This window comes from Mercurialis annua, linkage group LG1-X (genome assembly GCF_937616625.2).
Source record: "Mercurialis annua linkage group LG1-X, ddMerAnnu1.2, whole genome shotgun sequence".
Taxonomy (NCBI): Eukaryota; Viridiplantae; Streptophyta; class Magnoliopsida; order Malpighiales; family Euphorbiaceae; genus Mercurialis; species Mercurialis annua.
The window spans coordinates 49,767,783-49,780,553 of NC_065570.1; the positions used below are offsets into that span (position 1 = coordinate 49,767,783).

The following is a 12,771-nucleotide window of genomic DNA, read 5'->3' on the forward strand; positions in this document are numbered from 1 at the left end:
TCACCTGCCTAATACAACTCTGCTAGGTATATTCGACTACTATAAAAGGAGCACGAGGTATGCCTAGAATCACAATTACATTCATATACTCAAAACGCTGCTCAAAGGTCTAGACTGACTTTAGCATCGGAGAGTTAATCGGACAACCACCGTCCGGTTAGCTTCTACCCTGTTTTGCAGGTTCACTCACCGGTTCAGAAGGCAGACTCCATCACTAATGAATTACTATTTTGTATATTTAGATAATTGATTAATAATGTTAATTAAGGTAAAATACTTCTACTAAATTATTATTTTACTATTATTTGATAAAAACTATAACATATTTTTATTGTAACAATAAACTTTCGTGAGTAAACTTAACTTAGTAATTTTTTTTACTCTTTATTTTGTAAAAAAAAAACAATTAATATAGTTTATGTTTTTTAGTTTGTACAAATTGTTATGTTGATTCATTAATAATGTATGTTGTTAATTATTTATATTATGTTGCTGAATATAATAAAAAATATGGTTTAATATTTTTATTTATTTATTGAAATTTTATGTATATCAATAAATAATAAAATAAAAGATTATTTTTTATATTAAATATATGTTTCTTTGTAATTATATATCATGTAGGGTATGCTTAGTGAATCAATTATTTTTTTTGACAATTAGTGAATCAATTAATTAACATTACTTACTACTATTTTGATTGTTATTATATTTATCAATATAAATAATATTTTTCATCTAATTAACTCATAAAAAAATTCTAATTCAAAAAAAAACTCTAACTAATTTTATATTGATAATATAAAAAATACATTGATATAGTTATAGTAAATTATAAATAAATATTATTGATGTTAATTAATTTTTAAAATTAATAAATTGAAGTATCATTATTATTTCTAACAAAAAAATCTAACTAATTTAATATTGATTATAAATAAAATAAATGAGTATAATTATAATAAATTTAATTAATATATAAATTGACGAGTCACATTACGAGCCACATGCGCAGCAGCGTAATGCAAAACTAGTATTTATAAAAGTACAAACACATATATTTTTTAAAAAAAAAACTTTATTCCAACTGTACTACACATGTATTTATTTTCTTTTAAACTCAAACAAGTATCACTTAAAATATGAAGATTTTTTCGGGATTTAAACTAGTCGAAGAGAATAGCAGTGGCTGGTAAAGAAGATGGAGGTGGATTGATGGTGAAAATATAAAAAAGATATTAATTTTATTTAAAAATTATGTGTAAAGTTGAAGGCTGAATTGAGTCTTTATGGCTGGTGATTTGGCAAGTGATGTGGGGTGTAAATAAAATCCGGCTATCGCATAAGATAAAAAATAACTGGAATCCATGTTGTTATATTTTGTTGAGTACATTAACTATTTTATTATATTATAATTAGTGATTATTTTGTAAATGTTTTTAAAAATAAGATGATCTCATAATTCTTTCTTCTTTAAAGAGAAAAATTAATAAATACTCAACATGTGTTAAAAAAATTCTAAATTTTACTAGAGAAAAAAAAGAAAGTTTAAATTTTGCGCAAATAATTTTTCACTTTAAAAAATACGGTCAACAATTAAATAAGGAAAGAAACTGTTATAAAAAATCAAAATCTTTCCAAAGAAATTAAGATCTTTTCAATTAAAATCTTTTCAAATGAAATCAATTAAGATCTTTCCAACATAAAAGAAATTAAAGATCTTTTCAAATAAAATCAATTAAAATCTTTCGAAAATTATATTAAACAAAATCAATGATAATATTTTGTAAACGTTTATTTAAAAATCATAGTTCACTTTTAAACAAAAATCACGGTTCACTTTTTTTTAATCTTAAAAATATGATTTTGATTAGCCAACGGTATACTAACAGGTTACTAATGATATACTAAAAAATACTTCATGTTTTAAACGCACAATTTCAGTTTACTGAAAAAATCACCCAATGTTCTCGTACTAAAATCAGCAGCTATCCTCAAATCAGCAGATATCCTACGATGAAGTATTTTTCAATGGCGGCTTGGAAATCCCTTTAAGACTCACATCGGCTTTGGAATCCCTCAAATCAGCAGCTATCCTACGATGAAGCGTTTTCTAACGGCTCCGATTCCTCATCAGAAGAGCAAGTTAATGAGCCGATCAACGAGGAGGAAGACGAGGATCAAAGCCGTTTTCGTCATAAGATATTGATTGGTACCAACGCTAGTTTTCGCATTTCAAAACTAATTCAACTTAAATTCAAACTAAAATGGAAAACATTTGGTTAATGAGAGAATATAATGAAAGATTTGATAAATGGGATTTTGTTCAACCTAAATTCAAATTAAAATGGGAAAGATTTGGTAAATGGGATTGTGGAGTTAAATCCGGGGAGAATCTCTGAACAATCTAATGGAAATGGCAACATGCAAAAGAATTGCGGGAGGTTACAATTTTGGGTAGTTGTATTTTGCTAATTTGAAAAGTATCTTTGTGCAAATCAAAATTATAAAATTCAAATTATAAAATTGGCAACCGTAAAAGTTCAAATGCACTTTATTTACAATAAAAGGGCCTAAGCCAGTATGTAGGCTAATTTTTTCATCTTCAACTATGCTTGATTGTGTGGGCCTCAAAATCTAAAGTGAGTTAGCCCATTTTACAGTCCACAACAAAAGCCCATCACATGAGTACCAAAATCGCTGCAGCAAAAAACCGATTCGTGTCGTTGTAAAACCTCTGAGAAAAAAGAAGACGAGAATCGCATATACGATCACACATCAATAGAACTGAAGAAGAAGAAGAAGAAGAAGAAGAAGAAGAAGAAGAAGAAGAGAGAAATGGATGCAGAATTGCTAGAATTGCAAAGACAATTCGAATCGGCACAGCAAGCAAAATCAAGCATAAGATTATCAGAACGAAACGTCGTCGAATTGGTTCAAAAACTTCACCAGCTTCACATCATCGATTTCGACCTTCTCCACACCGTTTCCGGCAAAGAATACATCACTCCCGTAATTCCTCTTTCTCTCTCTTAATCTCACTCTGTTTGGTTGCCTAGAAAATGTAGCAAGAAACAACAACAACAACAACAACAACAAAAACTGTAATTGATTTTTTTAGTAGTCAAAGTCAGCTTATACAAAGAACTTAGGTTTTATTTATCTGTTTTAGATTATTAATGTAAGTAATTTTGACCAAACGCGTTGCATTTCACTTAATTATTTTGTAAATTACAGTAATCAGTTTACATAGGCTTGAATTATCTGTTGTTTTTTTGACAATGTAGGAGCAATTGAGGAATGAAATTGTGGTGGAGATTAGGAAGTTAGGGCGTATTTCGTTGATTGATCTTGCGGATGTTATTGGGGTTGATTTGTATCATGTTGAGAAGCAAGCTCAGCAAGTGGTTTCCGATGATCCGGGTCTTATGTTAATCCAAGGAGAAATTATATCACAGGATTACTGGGATAATGTTGCTGAGGAAATTAACGAGAGGCTTCAAGAATGTAGTCAAATTGCTTTGGCTGAAATTGCTGCTCAGTTAAATATTGGCTCCGAATTGGTTGCCTCTATGTTAGAGGCTCGCCTCGGGAAATTGGTAACTTTTGCGTCGTTGGTGTAATGTGGTTCTTTTGTCTGCCATGTCTTATGAGTGTTTTTGTATTTTATTTTAGGTGAAAGGTAGGCTTGAAGGAGGGCAGTTGTATACGCCAGCTTATGTTGCTCGTGTTAGTGCCATGGTTCGAGGTGCTGCAAGGGGTATTACAGTTCCTACTAATTTGTCTTTACTATGGGGAACTTTACAGCAATTGTTGCAGGAAATGGATGGAGCTAGTGGTGTGGTTGTTGAAAGTTCATTTTTTCAATCTTTGTTTAATGGGCTTGTCAAGGAAGGGGAGGTTCTAGGATCACTCCGTGCAGGAGTTCATTGGACTCCAACTGTATGTTATGTTCTCTTTTATTCTTTTAAATATTGTGTGTGCGTGCTTCAAAGTTCTTATTTGACATAACGTTCCGGTGCTCTATAGTGCCAAATCTGTAAAGTTGTTGCAGTATGTCATATGTAAGCTTTTAACGTTTGAAGGATCAAAAGTCGCTACTTCTCTTTTTTATTAGACCCCAATTGCATTTATTATCTTTTCTGCAAAATGCAACTGTTGTTTGTGGTACACTTTTGCTGGTTTTGCTGAATCAGTACTTTTCATGACTTGTGAACATTTTTTTGGATGCCGCACTTGCTGTTAGATTTTGGTTGCATTTTTTCAATAGACAAATGATAAGAAAACAGGCCTTGCATTTTAGAGGTATGAACGGATGAACTTATTCTTTTGGTGATCGCATGTGTCACCAACAAGATGCTACGAGTAGATAGGGCTTGCGGCATGCATGTAGTCTTCATTTGTCATTTCCTGAAACCTTGACTTGTTAATTACTATATTAATTGGTCAGATTCTGTTGACGGATAACATGTTGCATACTTCAAATTTTATATGCCCATTGGTAATTTAGTATTGCATGAGATAGTAAGTGCTTGTCCTTATCTCAAAGTTTAACTTTTCAACAGGTCTTTGCCACTGCTCAGAAGGAGTGTGTAGATTCTTTCTTTTCACAGGTTAGCAATCCCAGTGCTCATTTTTACTTTTGAGTTTGTGCTATCTTGTTTTGTAGACAGTGTGTGTTTCTCATGCAATATAACTTTAATAGGATGTTAATTATTTAGTTTTTTCTTGTATGATGTATTTTTCTTTTTGGGGAAGGGAGGAAAGCTGACAAAAATTCATGGTATATTGTTTCTCCTTATGTGCAGAATTCTTTTATCAGCTATGACACTCTGAATAAACTTGGGATTTCCCAGCCTATTCAGTTTTTACAGGTATTTATCGAGTTCATTGTTGATTTTATGATATTGAAGTTCAATTTACATTTGTTTCCTGAGGGACATAGCCTCATAGGGTTGATGTGAATTGTAATTGTTTACTTGATATGGCTTTCCAAGTTGTCTAATCAAAGTTGTGGTCCTGTGGGCCAATTTAGTCCAGGTATCCTGAAGGTATACCTTTAGTTACTGCATTTGCTCACCCGTCCTTGATTGAGATGTTGGATGCTTCTGTCGAGGATGCTGTTGAACGTGGTAGCTGGTAAGGCAATGGTGATAATTTGCTGTATTTTATGTTCCAATGTTACTGTCTTGATTAATATTATTCCATGATGCATTTTTATTTGACATATTAATAAATATACAGATTGTTTTAATCATTTTTTGAACAATAGTGATGCCTGAAGGGAAGACAGTAGAGTTATATTTTTTTTTCTAGTTAGACAATAATAGGCATCCTTTTGTCTGTAGTCATACATTATTATTATGCTGACAGGGACTCCTTGTCACTTTGTATTTATAGCTGCTTCAAAGCCTTTTTTTTATTACAATGAGGGGAGGGAGAATCAAACTTGAGACTCTCAGGTTGAATTACAGCTCCTGTGTCCCTTCCATTAGGCTATGCCTGTGGGGACGCTTCCAAGCCATTTTTTAGGATTGCATGTTAGGAGTAAATCCTTGTCAAACATTTCATTTTCCAAGGTCTTCCGTTATAGTACTGCGTTACTTGCTTCTTCGTCTCATAGGTTAAGCCATTTATCTTGCACTTCTTGCTTTAACTAGGCTGCTACTCCATGGAACTAATATGGTCTCGTTGTTTCTTTGCAAAATCAAGAGAGGAAAAAATTTGGTTATCACTGTTATATTTTTTTATTTGTTCAATTGTACTGTCATAACTTGTCTCAAAACTATAGCAAAATTCTTGAAAGATTTCATTTTTTTTACCTAATAGCTTATTAAAGCTCTTTGAAGAATGTATTTGATCTAAGCCGTATGTTTGAAGACTTCAGTATCACTTATGTGGAGTAATTTGATGTTAATTTCAGGATTGATTCTCTTTCAGTATTACCCACCTCGCTAGGTCCTCAAGATGCATATAAGATTTTATCACTTTGTCCTTCTGTTAAGTCTATTCTCAAGGTGACAATTTTCTATGCTGATAACTGTTATGTACTAAGTTGTGAAGATTTCTTTTTTTTTGAGAATAAATTGTGAAGATTATTTATATAACTGCTGTCTGTTTTTTTTTTAGGGTAATAAAGGACTTATCCTAGGGGATTCATATATTTTCAGTACTGGTTTTGTCAAGGTAATTATTGATTTTGTGAGCTATACATGCATCTAAAATATTTATGTTCATCAGTGTTTAGTTGTGAAAGGGAAGCTTGTTTACATATGCACCTAGCGTTTCTCCCTGTCTCCACATTACCCAGGGAGCACTTTGTGTCCCTGCTGAACCCTTATTAGGTCAGAGCTGGTTTTTCTAGCCTGTATTTTGAACCTAGAGGTCAAATAGATTTAAAATTCACAGCCAGAGTTCTATCACGGGGCTTATGGCTTTTCCCTTAGTTAAATTGTTTTCCTTTTTGTTTTGGAATTGGAAGTTCCCTTTAATAGCTTCTCTGAATATCAGTTGAACTGAAGTACTGAACCCACTTCTTCCCTCTCCATTTGCCAAAGTTTGCAAACAAATGCAGATGAATTGCATTCATTTTTACCACAAAACTATTGAAATTTTTGACATAGGCTAATATCTTTTTTTTTTGTTCTTTGTATAATGTATGTAAACTTGTCCTGACATGGCCAGTCCATCTATGATCAAATGGAAAAAGAGATGGATGCCTTTAGTCTTTCAGGCTCTTCTGGTGTTGTGCTATGTGACGACCTAAGTAAGGATGTCAAAGTTAGAAATGAGTCCAGCAGGTCTAGCCAAGTAAACGAAACTGGTAATGAGAAAAGGAGGAAAAAAGGAAAATTTGTTGGAACAAAAACAATTGATGTTGCTGATGATGAGGACTATGTTCCTACAAAATCTAAGAAAAACCAAAGAAAAGGCAAGGACACGTCTTCTATTCAAGTTTCAGATGCAAAAGCAGGAGCTAGGAAAGATTCGGCTAAGACACAAGATGAAAACCTTAATGTTCCTTCAGAAGATTGGGTAATGCAAAAGATCCTTGCACTTGCTCCTGATTTTGAAGAGCAAGGTCTGTTCATGTTGATTCTCATTCATTTATTACAAATTTAAAAAAAAATTACTACCATCAGCTTCATTTATACTTATGACGGGCGCAATGGTCTACCTTGCAGGTGTAGAAGATCTGCAGATAATCCTTAGACCTTTAGCTAACCATATGAGACCTATGCTTATTAATTTTTTGAAGGAGCGAAAGAAGGCGTTATTTACAGAAAACACTGAGAAAATTAAACGTGTGCTTGATAATTTGCAAAAGAAGCTTGACGAGGTTTGGCTCAATGATTATTGGCTTATTGCTGTTGATAACATACAGTATTTGTCATTCTTCAAATTTAGTACATTTACTACATTACATAACATACAAGCTGTGGTGCGTACTTCTAATCTGGCACCTACTAAACCATGCATTTTGTCTTTTTCCCGTTTCCAGTCTTTCTTAAATATGCAGCTGTATGAAAAAGCACTAGATTTGTTTGAAGATGACCAATCAACTTCAGTAAGTTCTTCTAATAGTTCAACATATCGTGCTAAATGCTAATATTCCAAGAGGTTGTTTTGTGATGAAAACCTTAGTAAAACCTAGTTATTTAATGACTTGCAGGTTATTTTGCACAGGCATTTACTAAGAACATTAGCTGTTTCTATTGCAGATACCCTCTTTTATAATTTGGTAACGTTCTTTCAAATCGCCATTGATTTAATTTAAGTAAATCAAGATACATGCTGTTGTTAATTATGGTCCCATAATGTATATGTAGGACAAGCACAATAAATTGAAGAATGGAATTGAAGTTGAGGAGACTCAGAGTTCAGAATCTGTCACACTTAATTCTGCAGAAAGAAGTGCTCTAGTATGAATTATTTGCTGCACCACTTACTTTCATGTGAGATTTACCAGATATTAAATTATACTATCCTTTTTTTTTATTGCAGGCAAAAAGTTTCTCAGGATCTCTTTTGAAAAAAGCTGTTGCAGTAGTAGAAGCTTTGGAAGGGAAGGTAAACAAGAAAATCTCACTAGATAAATAGTTCATTGGAAGTTGTCAGTAAACTATTTGAACCTCTCCCTTTTGGTTGGAAGTTGATTGGGCATGGAGGAATGAGAAAGGGGAGCATTTATATTAGAACTTCCCTTCATTTTAGTTTAGAACATCAACTTTTTTTCTTGTTGTGCCTGAATTTAGTATATTATTTTCAGCCCTGAACTTATAAATTTGTCTGTTGAGTTTCCACTTTGGTACTTGCTTCTTATTGGAAAGTTGTAATATAAAATACAGCAGTATATTTAGGCTTTTGGTTTTGGGGTTGTCACACACCCTTAAATCTATTTTTTAAGTGGATGCATTCAGTTGATTTGATAGTTTAGACTATTTTTAATGGCTCTAGAGAAATGATGGCATAGAGGAAACTTGTCAAACGTTATGTAGTAAGCTTAGGTCGTCTGAAGTATCAGACCTGTGGAAAGAAGGAAATGTTCACTATTACCAAACTTTAACTGGTTTGGGGTTGAATCTTAGTTAAATGAAAAATGACCTGTTTAAGTGATAACTGATATTACATCTCACTTTGGAATTAACTGCAATATTCAATTTGATTTTCTGTGCCAGGAGGTGGAAGGATTCATGACATCGCTGAGAGAAATGGCAGAGGAGAGGTATTTTAATTTTATCTTATCTGGTATTATTTCAAGTCTTAAGTTTCCCAGTAGATTGTGTTGTTTTTTCTACAATCTCTGTTTATGTGTGTTGTGTGACGTTAGCATTTACCTTTTGGACTGTATTTCAGTGGGCTAGTCTTGAAAAAGCTTGACAAAAAATTGGAAAGAACTCTTCTGCATTCATATCGTAAGGTATGTGTGAGTGTGAGCTCTTCTACATAGAGTGGTTTCAACTCGTTGTCATTCACAGAAAGTCTTCTTCTCTTGTTTATTAAAGTAGATGTTCAATTCTGCTGTTTTATGCCCAACAGTCTGTCGTTGAATAGAATGAATGCTGGTTATGCAATGCAATCCTGTGGTTATTGGTCTCTTGAAATCAATCCAGTTTCCCTATTTTCTTGCTTGTATTCTTTCAAATGAGCATTTGATGTTTAATCAGCAAGGAAGTATGTTTGAACACCATACCAATGCCTGTTTTTTTACTGTCAGGACTTGACGGCTCAAGTTGCTGCTGAAACAGATCCAGTTGCTCTGCTGCCTAAAGTTGTCTCCCTACTCTATATTCAGGTTCTCTTTTTGTTCATGCTTGCATTTGAATGCAACTTTCGTTCTACACTACTGCATATTAACTTTTATGTTTGTCCACTTTTACATGTGGATTTTCTTGTTTATAGGTTCACAATAAAGCCCTTCAAGCGCCAGGAAGAGCTATTTCTTTTGCTGTGTCTCGTTTGAAGGTGTGTATGTAATGCACTATTTGGCATAAGTAAGAAAGGAAGTGGTTTTGAACACCAGGCCTTTTCTAATGCTGGTTCAAGTTTTCTTTGCTATTAGTAATTCCTAGGACTATCATGCTGCAAGATATTTCTGCATGCATTTGATGTATAAGTCACCATTACTTGATGACCGGTGCATAACACAAGTAATTATGTTTCAAATTCTACATACTAAATGTTTCGGCGGACATGTAATGTTTTCAGGACAAACTAGATGATTCAGCCTTTAAGATCTTGACGGACTATCAAAGTGCAACAGTTGCACTGTTATCACTTGTTTCTGCTTCAACTGGTGAGGTGAGAAAAGACATGATTGTAGTTATTTTGGAAAATTTCCATTGTTCACGTGCTTGCTACGAAATCTGTATGTACTTTTTTGCTATGGCATACTTATTTGGGATTATTACTATAGCTTCCTGAGATTAGGTAAAAATTATTGTTCTTTTGTATTTGTGAGGAGGTTTCGGTTATCTAATACCTAAATGTCGTAAAACCGTGATCTTTTACGACATTTGTAGAAGACTGTAACTTTAACCTAATGTCATTAGGTGATCGTAATCTTCCCTATTAATGGAAAATATGTTAAATGCGTAGTTTTTAGTTGGGAGATAATAGTGTCTTTTATCTGGTAAACTTATTTTCTACGGCATTGATAGTGCATAGATAATGACTACTCTGTCTAATTGGTGAAGCAAATCAGTTAAAAATGGTGAACTGTGAATCTTCATTAGTTCCAATCTTCTGGTGATGATTAGTTAATTTACAGCGTTCTTCTTGTGTTTCAGGAAGAAGACTGTACATCGGATAGAATTTTGAGCAAAAGGGAGTTTCTTGAGAATCTAATCCCACCACTGAAAGGCCTGGTTTTGAAAGCCTAACTGTTTTTGCCATAGTATGATCTCAATTATCCGAACGTATGTAGAAGCTGTGAAAATATCGACATTGACAAGGCAACAACTCTGCTCATCTCGTTCTAACTGTTTCCACCAATGTGAGTGGATATATTTCTGATAGTAATATTTTTATTTCTGAAAAGCAGCGATGGATGTTGTTCTGCAACTCTGTGCAAGCACGTGCAGAATTGGATGGTTTTTTGTTCGGACAGTTAGCATCATATTTGGGTTGAGTTTCGCCGTGCACCCATGCTGGAAGTTGATCATCACAATGGTCGAAGTTGACGTAACAGGTAAGCTTCAACTAGGCAGTTTAAGTTGATTAAAGAGAAACATACCATTGAAGCATTTAGCATGTTTTTCACCCTTTTTGATGATATGGTATATTTATAGAACATTGTTCCTGAAATATTCCGCAAATGACAAAAATTGAAGTGCATACAACTAAGATAAAAGAAAATTAAAAGCTTTTATTTTTTTCTGTAGTAGTAGATTTAATGAATGAGCTAGTGAATGATTCATCTGATGTCACAACTAGGGTTGTAAACTATTCAAGTATAATCAAATTAACTGAGAATCAAATTGAAATTTTAATTTAGTTTCATTTGATTTTTTGTTAATTTGATTCGGCTAAGGTTAATAATTTTAAAAAATATAGTTAATTGATTTCTGTTCTTGGTATCAACTGAATTATATACACACATTATATTATTTTATAATTTTCCCCCTAAATTTGTATATAATTACAAATTAATACCAAAATTAATTATTTTATTTTAACTAACTTCTAATTTTTTTTAATAATTTTATTGAAATTCAATTATTAAGTTAATTGAAATAACTGACCGAATTGAATAATTTTTTCGGTTCAATTATGGTTCAGTTACGTTACGGTTATAAAAAACGGAAGAGTTCAATTACAGTTAATTTGGTTTTGTGACTAAATCAACCGATGCACACCTATTTCTTCATTGCTGTAATATATATGAAAATAAAATCCACGCCTGAGTGGTAATGCAATTAGAAATGGCCACAAAAATATCTCAAATTCTATGAATTTACCATTTTTAAGCATAATTATTGAAAAATACTTCAACTTTTTTATTTTTAGTCCAAATTTTTAACCTTTCTCAATTTTCAATTTTAATTGTGGCACCATTTGTTTTATTCGGAGTAGAATAAATTTCAAATATCATTCATGTTTAGAATTCTTGATGGTAAAAAGATAAAGTGGAATATTATGGTGCAATATGTAGTTAAAAATGGTGATTAAGATCATACTATGAAATTAAAAATTTAAAAAATAGGTTAATATTGATGATTTTAAAAGTTTTGATAATAAATAAAAAAATTTAGAAAGATGAAATATTTTGAATGATTAAACTTTTTTATTCCCGTCCTACTATTTTCTTCTATAACTAATTATTTTTCTTCTTTAATTTTTCATACTTCATTTTCTAATTCTGTCGCATTTTTGAAGTTTTACTCGTAACTGCGACCTAAATAACATAAAAATTAAAGTTAATATTGAGAATTATAAATTCAATTTTTTTATAAAGAAATTTTAGGGTTATTTGCTAAAAAGATCCTCATATTTTTAATAATTGCAATCTAAATACCCCTTCTAAAAGTTGACAAATAATAATATATCATTTTTAAATTTGACAATTGCAGTTCCGAAATTATTCTCCGGAACCTGAACACATATATGGCACATCAACATCCTTTAATAAAGGGTTAATTATAAATTAATATACGAACTTTACTATGATTTGCAATTACAATACGAATTTTAAAACTTGGCATATTGATACACCAACTTTTATTTTTTGGCAAATTGGTACACCATACTAGAAAAACACTAACGTGTACATTATAATATACAACCACATATTGTTGCATAATTGGTCGGTGTACTAATTTGCCAAAAAAACTGAAAGTTGGTGTACTAATATACCAAGTTTCAAAGTTCGTGTTGTAATTACAAATAAAATTTGTATATTAATTTGTAAACAGGCGCACCCCCTCGAGTAAAAGCTTTCATGGCCGGTTGACCGAAATGAGGATCCCAAAATTGTACCCGATTACTTACTATTTACAGGGATGAACCCAATCCGGATTTTTTTCTTTCTGAAATCAATAAAAAAATGATTACTACTTGTTACGCCAAAATTAAAAAGGGTGATTTACAAAAATACCTTAAAAACTATAAATATTTGTCAAAAACACCTCAAAAATTGAAAATTTATTAATGTACCTAAAAAATTTAAATATTTATTTTTTTATTCCGCATTTTATTTTTTTACTCCGTAGTTGCAAACAGTTTAAAAAAACACAAAAATATTTCAAATTCAGTTTCTAATAGAGTTTCGAA

The 12,771-nt window shown here is 32.0% G+C and overlaps 1 protein-coding gene across 2 annotated transcripts; it reads left to right on the top strand.

The window, feature by feature from the left end:
- The first annotated feature begins 2,691 nt into the window (after positions 1–2,691).
- On the top strand, positions 2,692–10,882 carry LOC126661569 (E3 UFM1-protein ligase 1 homolog). 2 transcript variants are annotated; one of them, XR_007635681.2, is made up of 21 exons: positions 2,692–3,012; positions 3,288–3,599; positions 3,676–3,942; positions 4,566–4,613; positions 4,809–4,874; positions 5,036–5,139; positions 5,924–6,017; positions 6,130–6,186; positions 6,685–7,081; positions 7,185–7,339; positions 7,502–7,567; positions 7,673–7,741; positions 7,830–7,922; positions 8,005–8,070; positions 8,679–8,725; positions 8,857–8,920; positions 9,218–9,295; positions 9,403–9,465; positions 9,709–9,801; positions 10,290–10,454; positions 10,544–10,882. XR_007635681.2 is itself a non-coding variant. In XM_050355429.2 (20 exons), the coding sequence occupies exons 1-20, from the start codon at positions 2,839–2,841 to the stop codon at positions 10,380–10,382; spliced, it is 2,406 nt and encodes an 801-aa protein (XP_050211386.1). In that variant the 5' UTR covers positions 2,692–2,838; the 3' UTR covers positions 10,383–10,882. The 2 variants fall into 2 exon arrangements, 1 of the variants encoding a protein (XP_050211386.1); XM_050355429.2 differs by having other exon boundaries at positions 10,290–10,882.
- Positions 10,883–12,771: the final 1,889 nt, after the last annotated feature.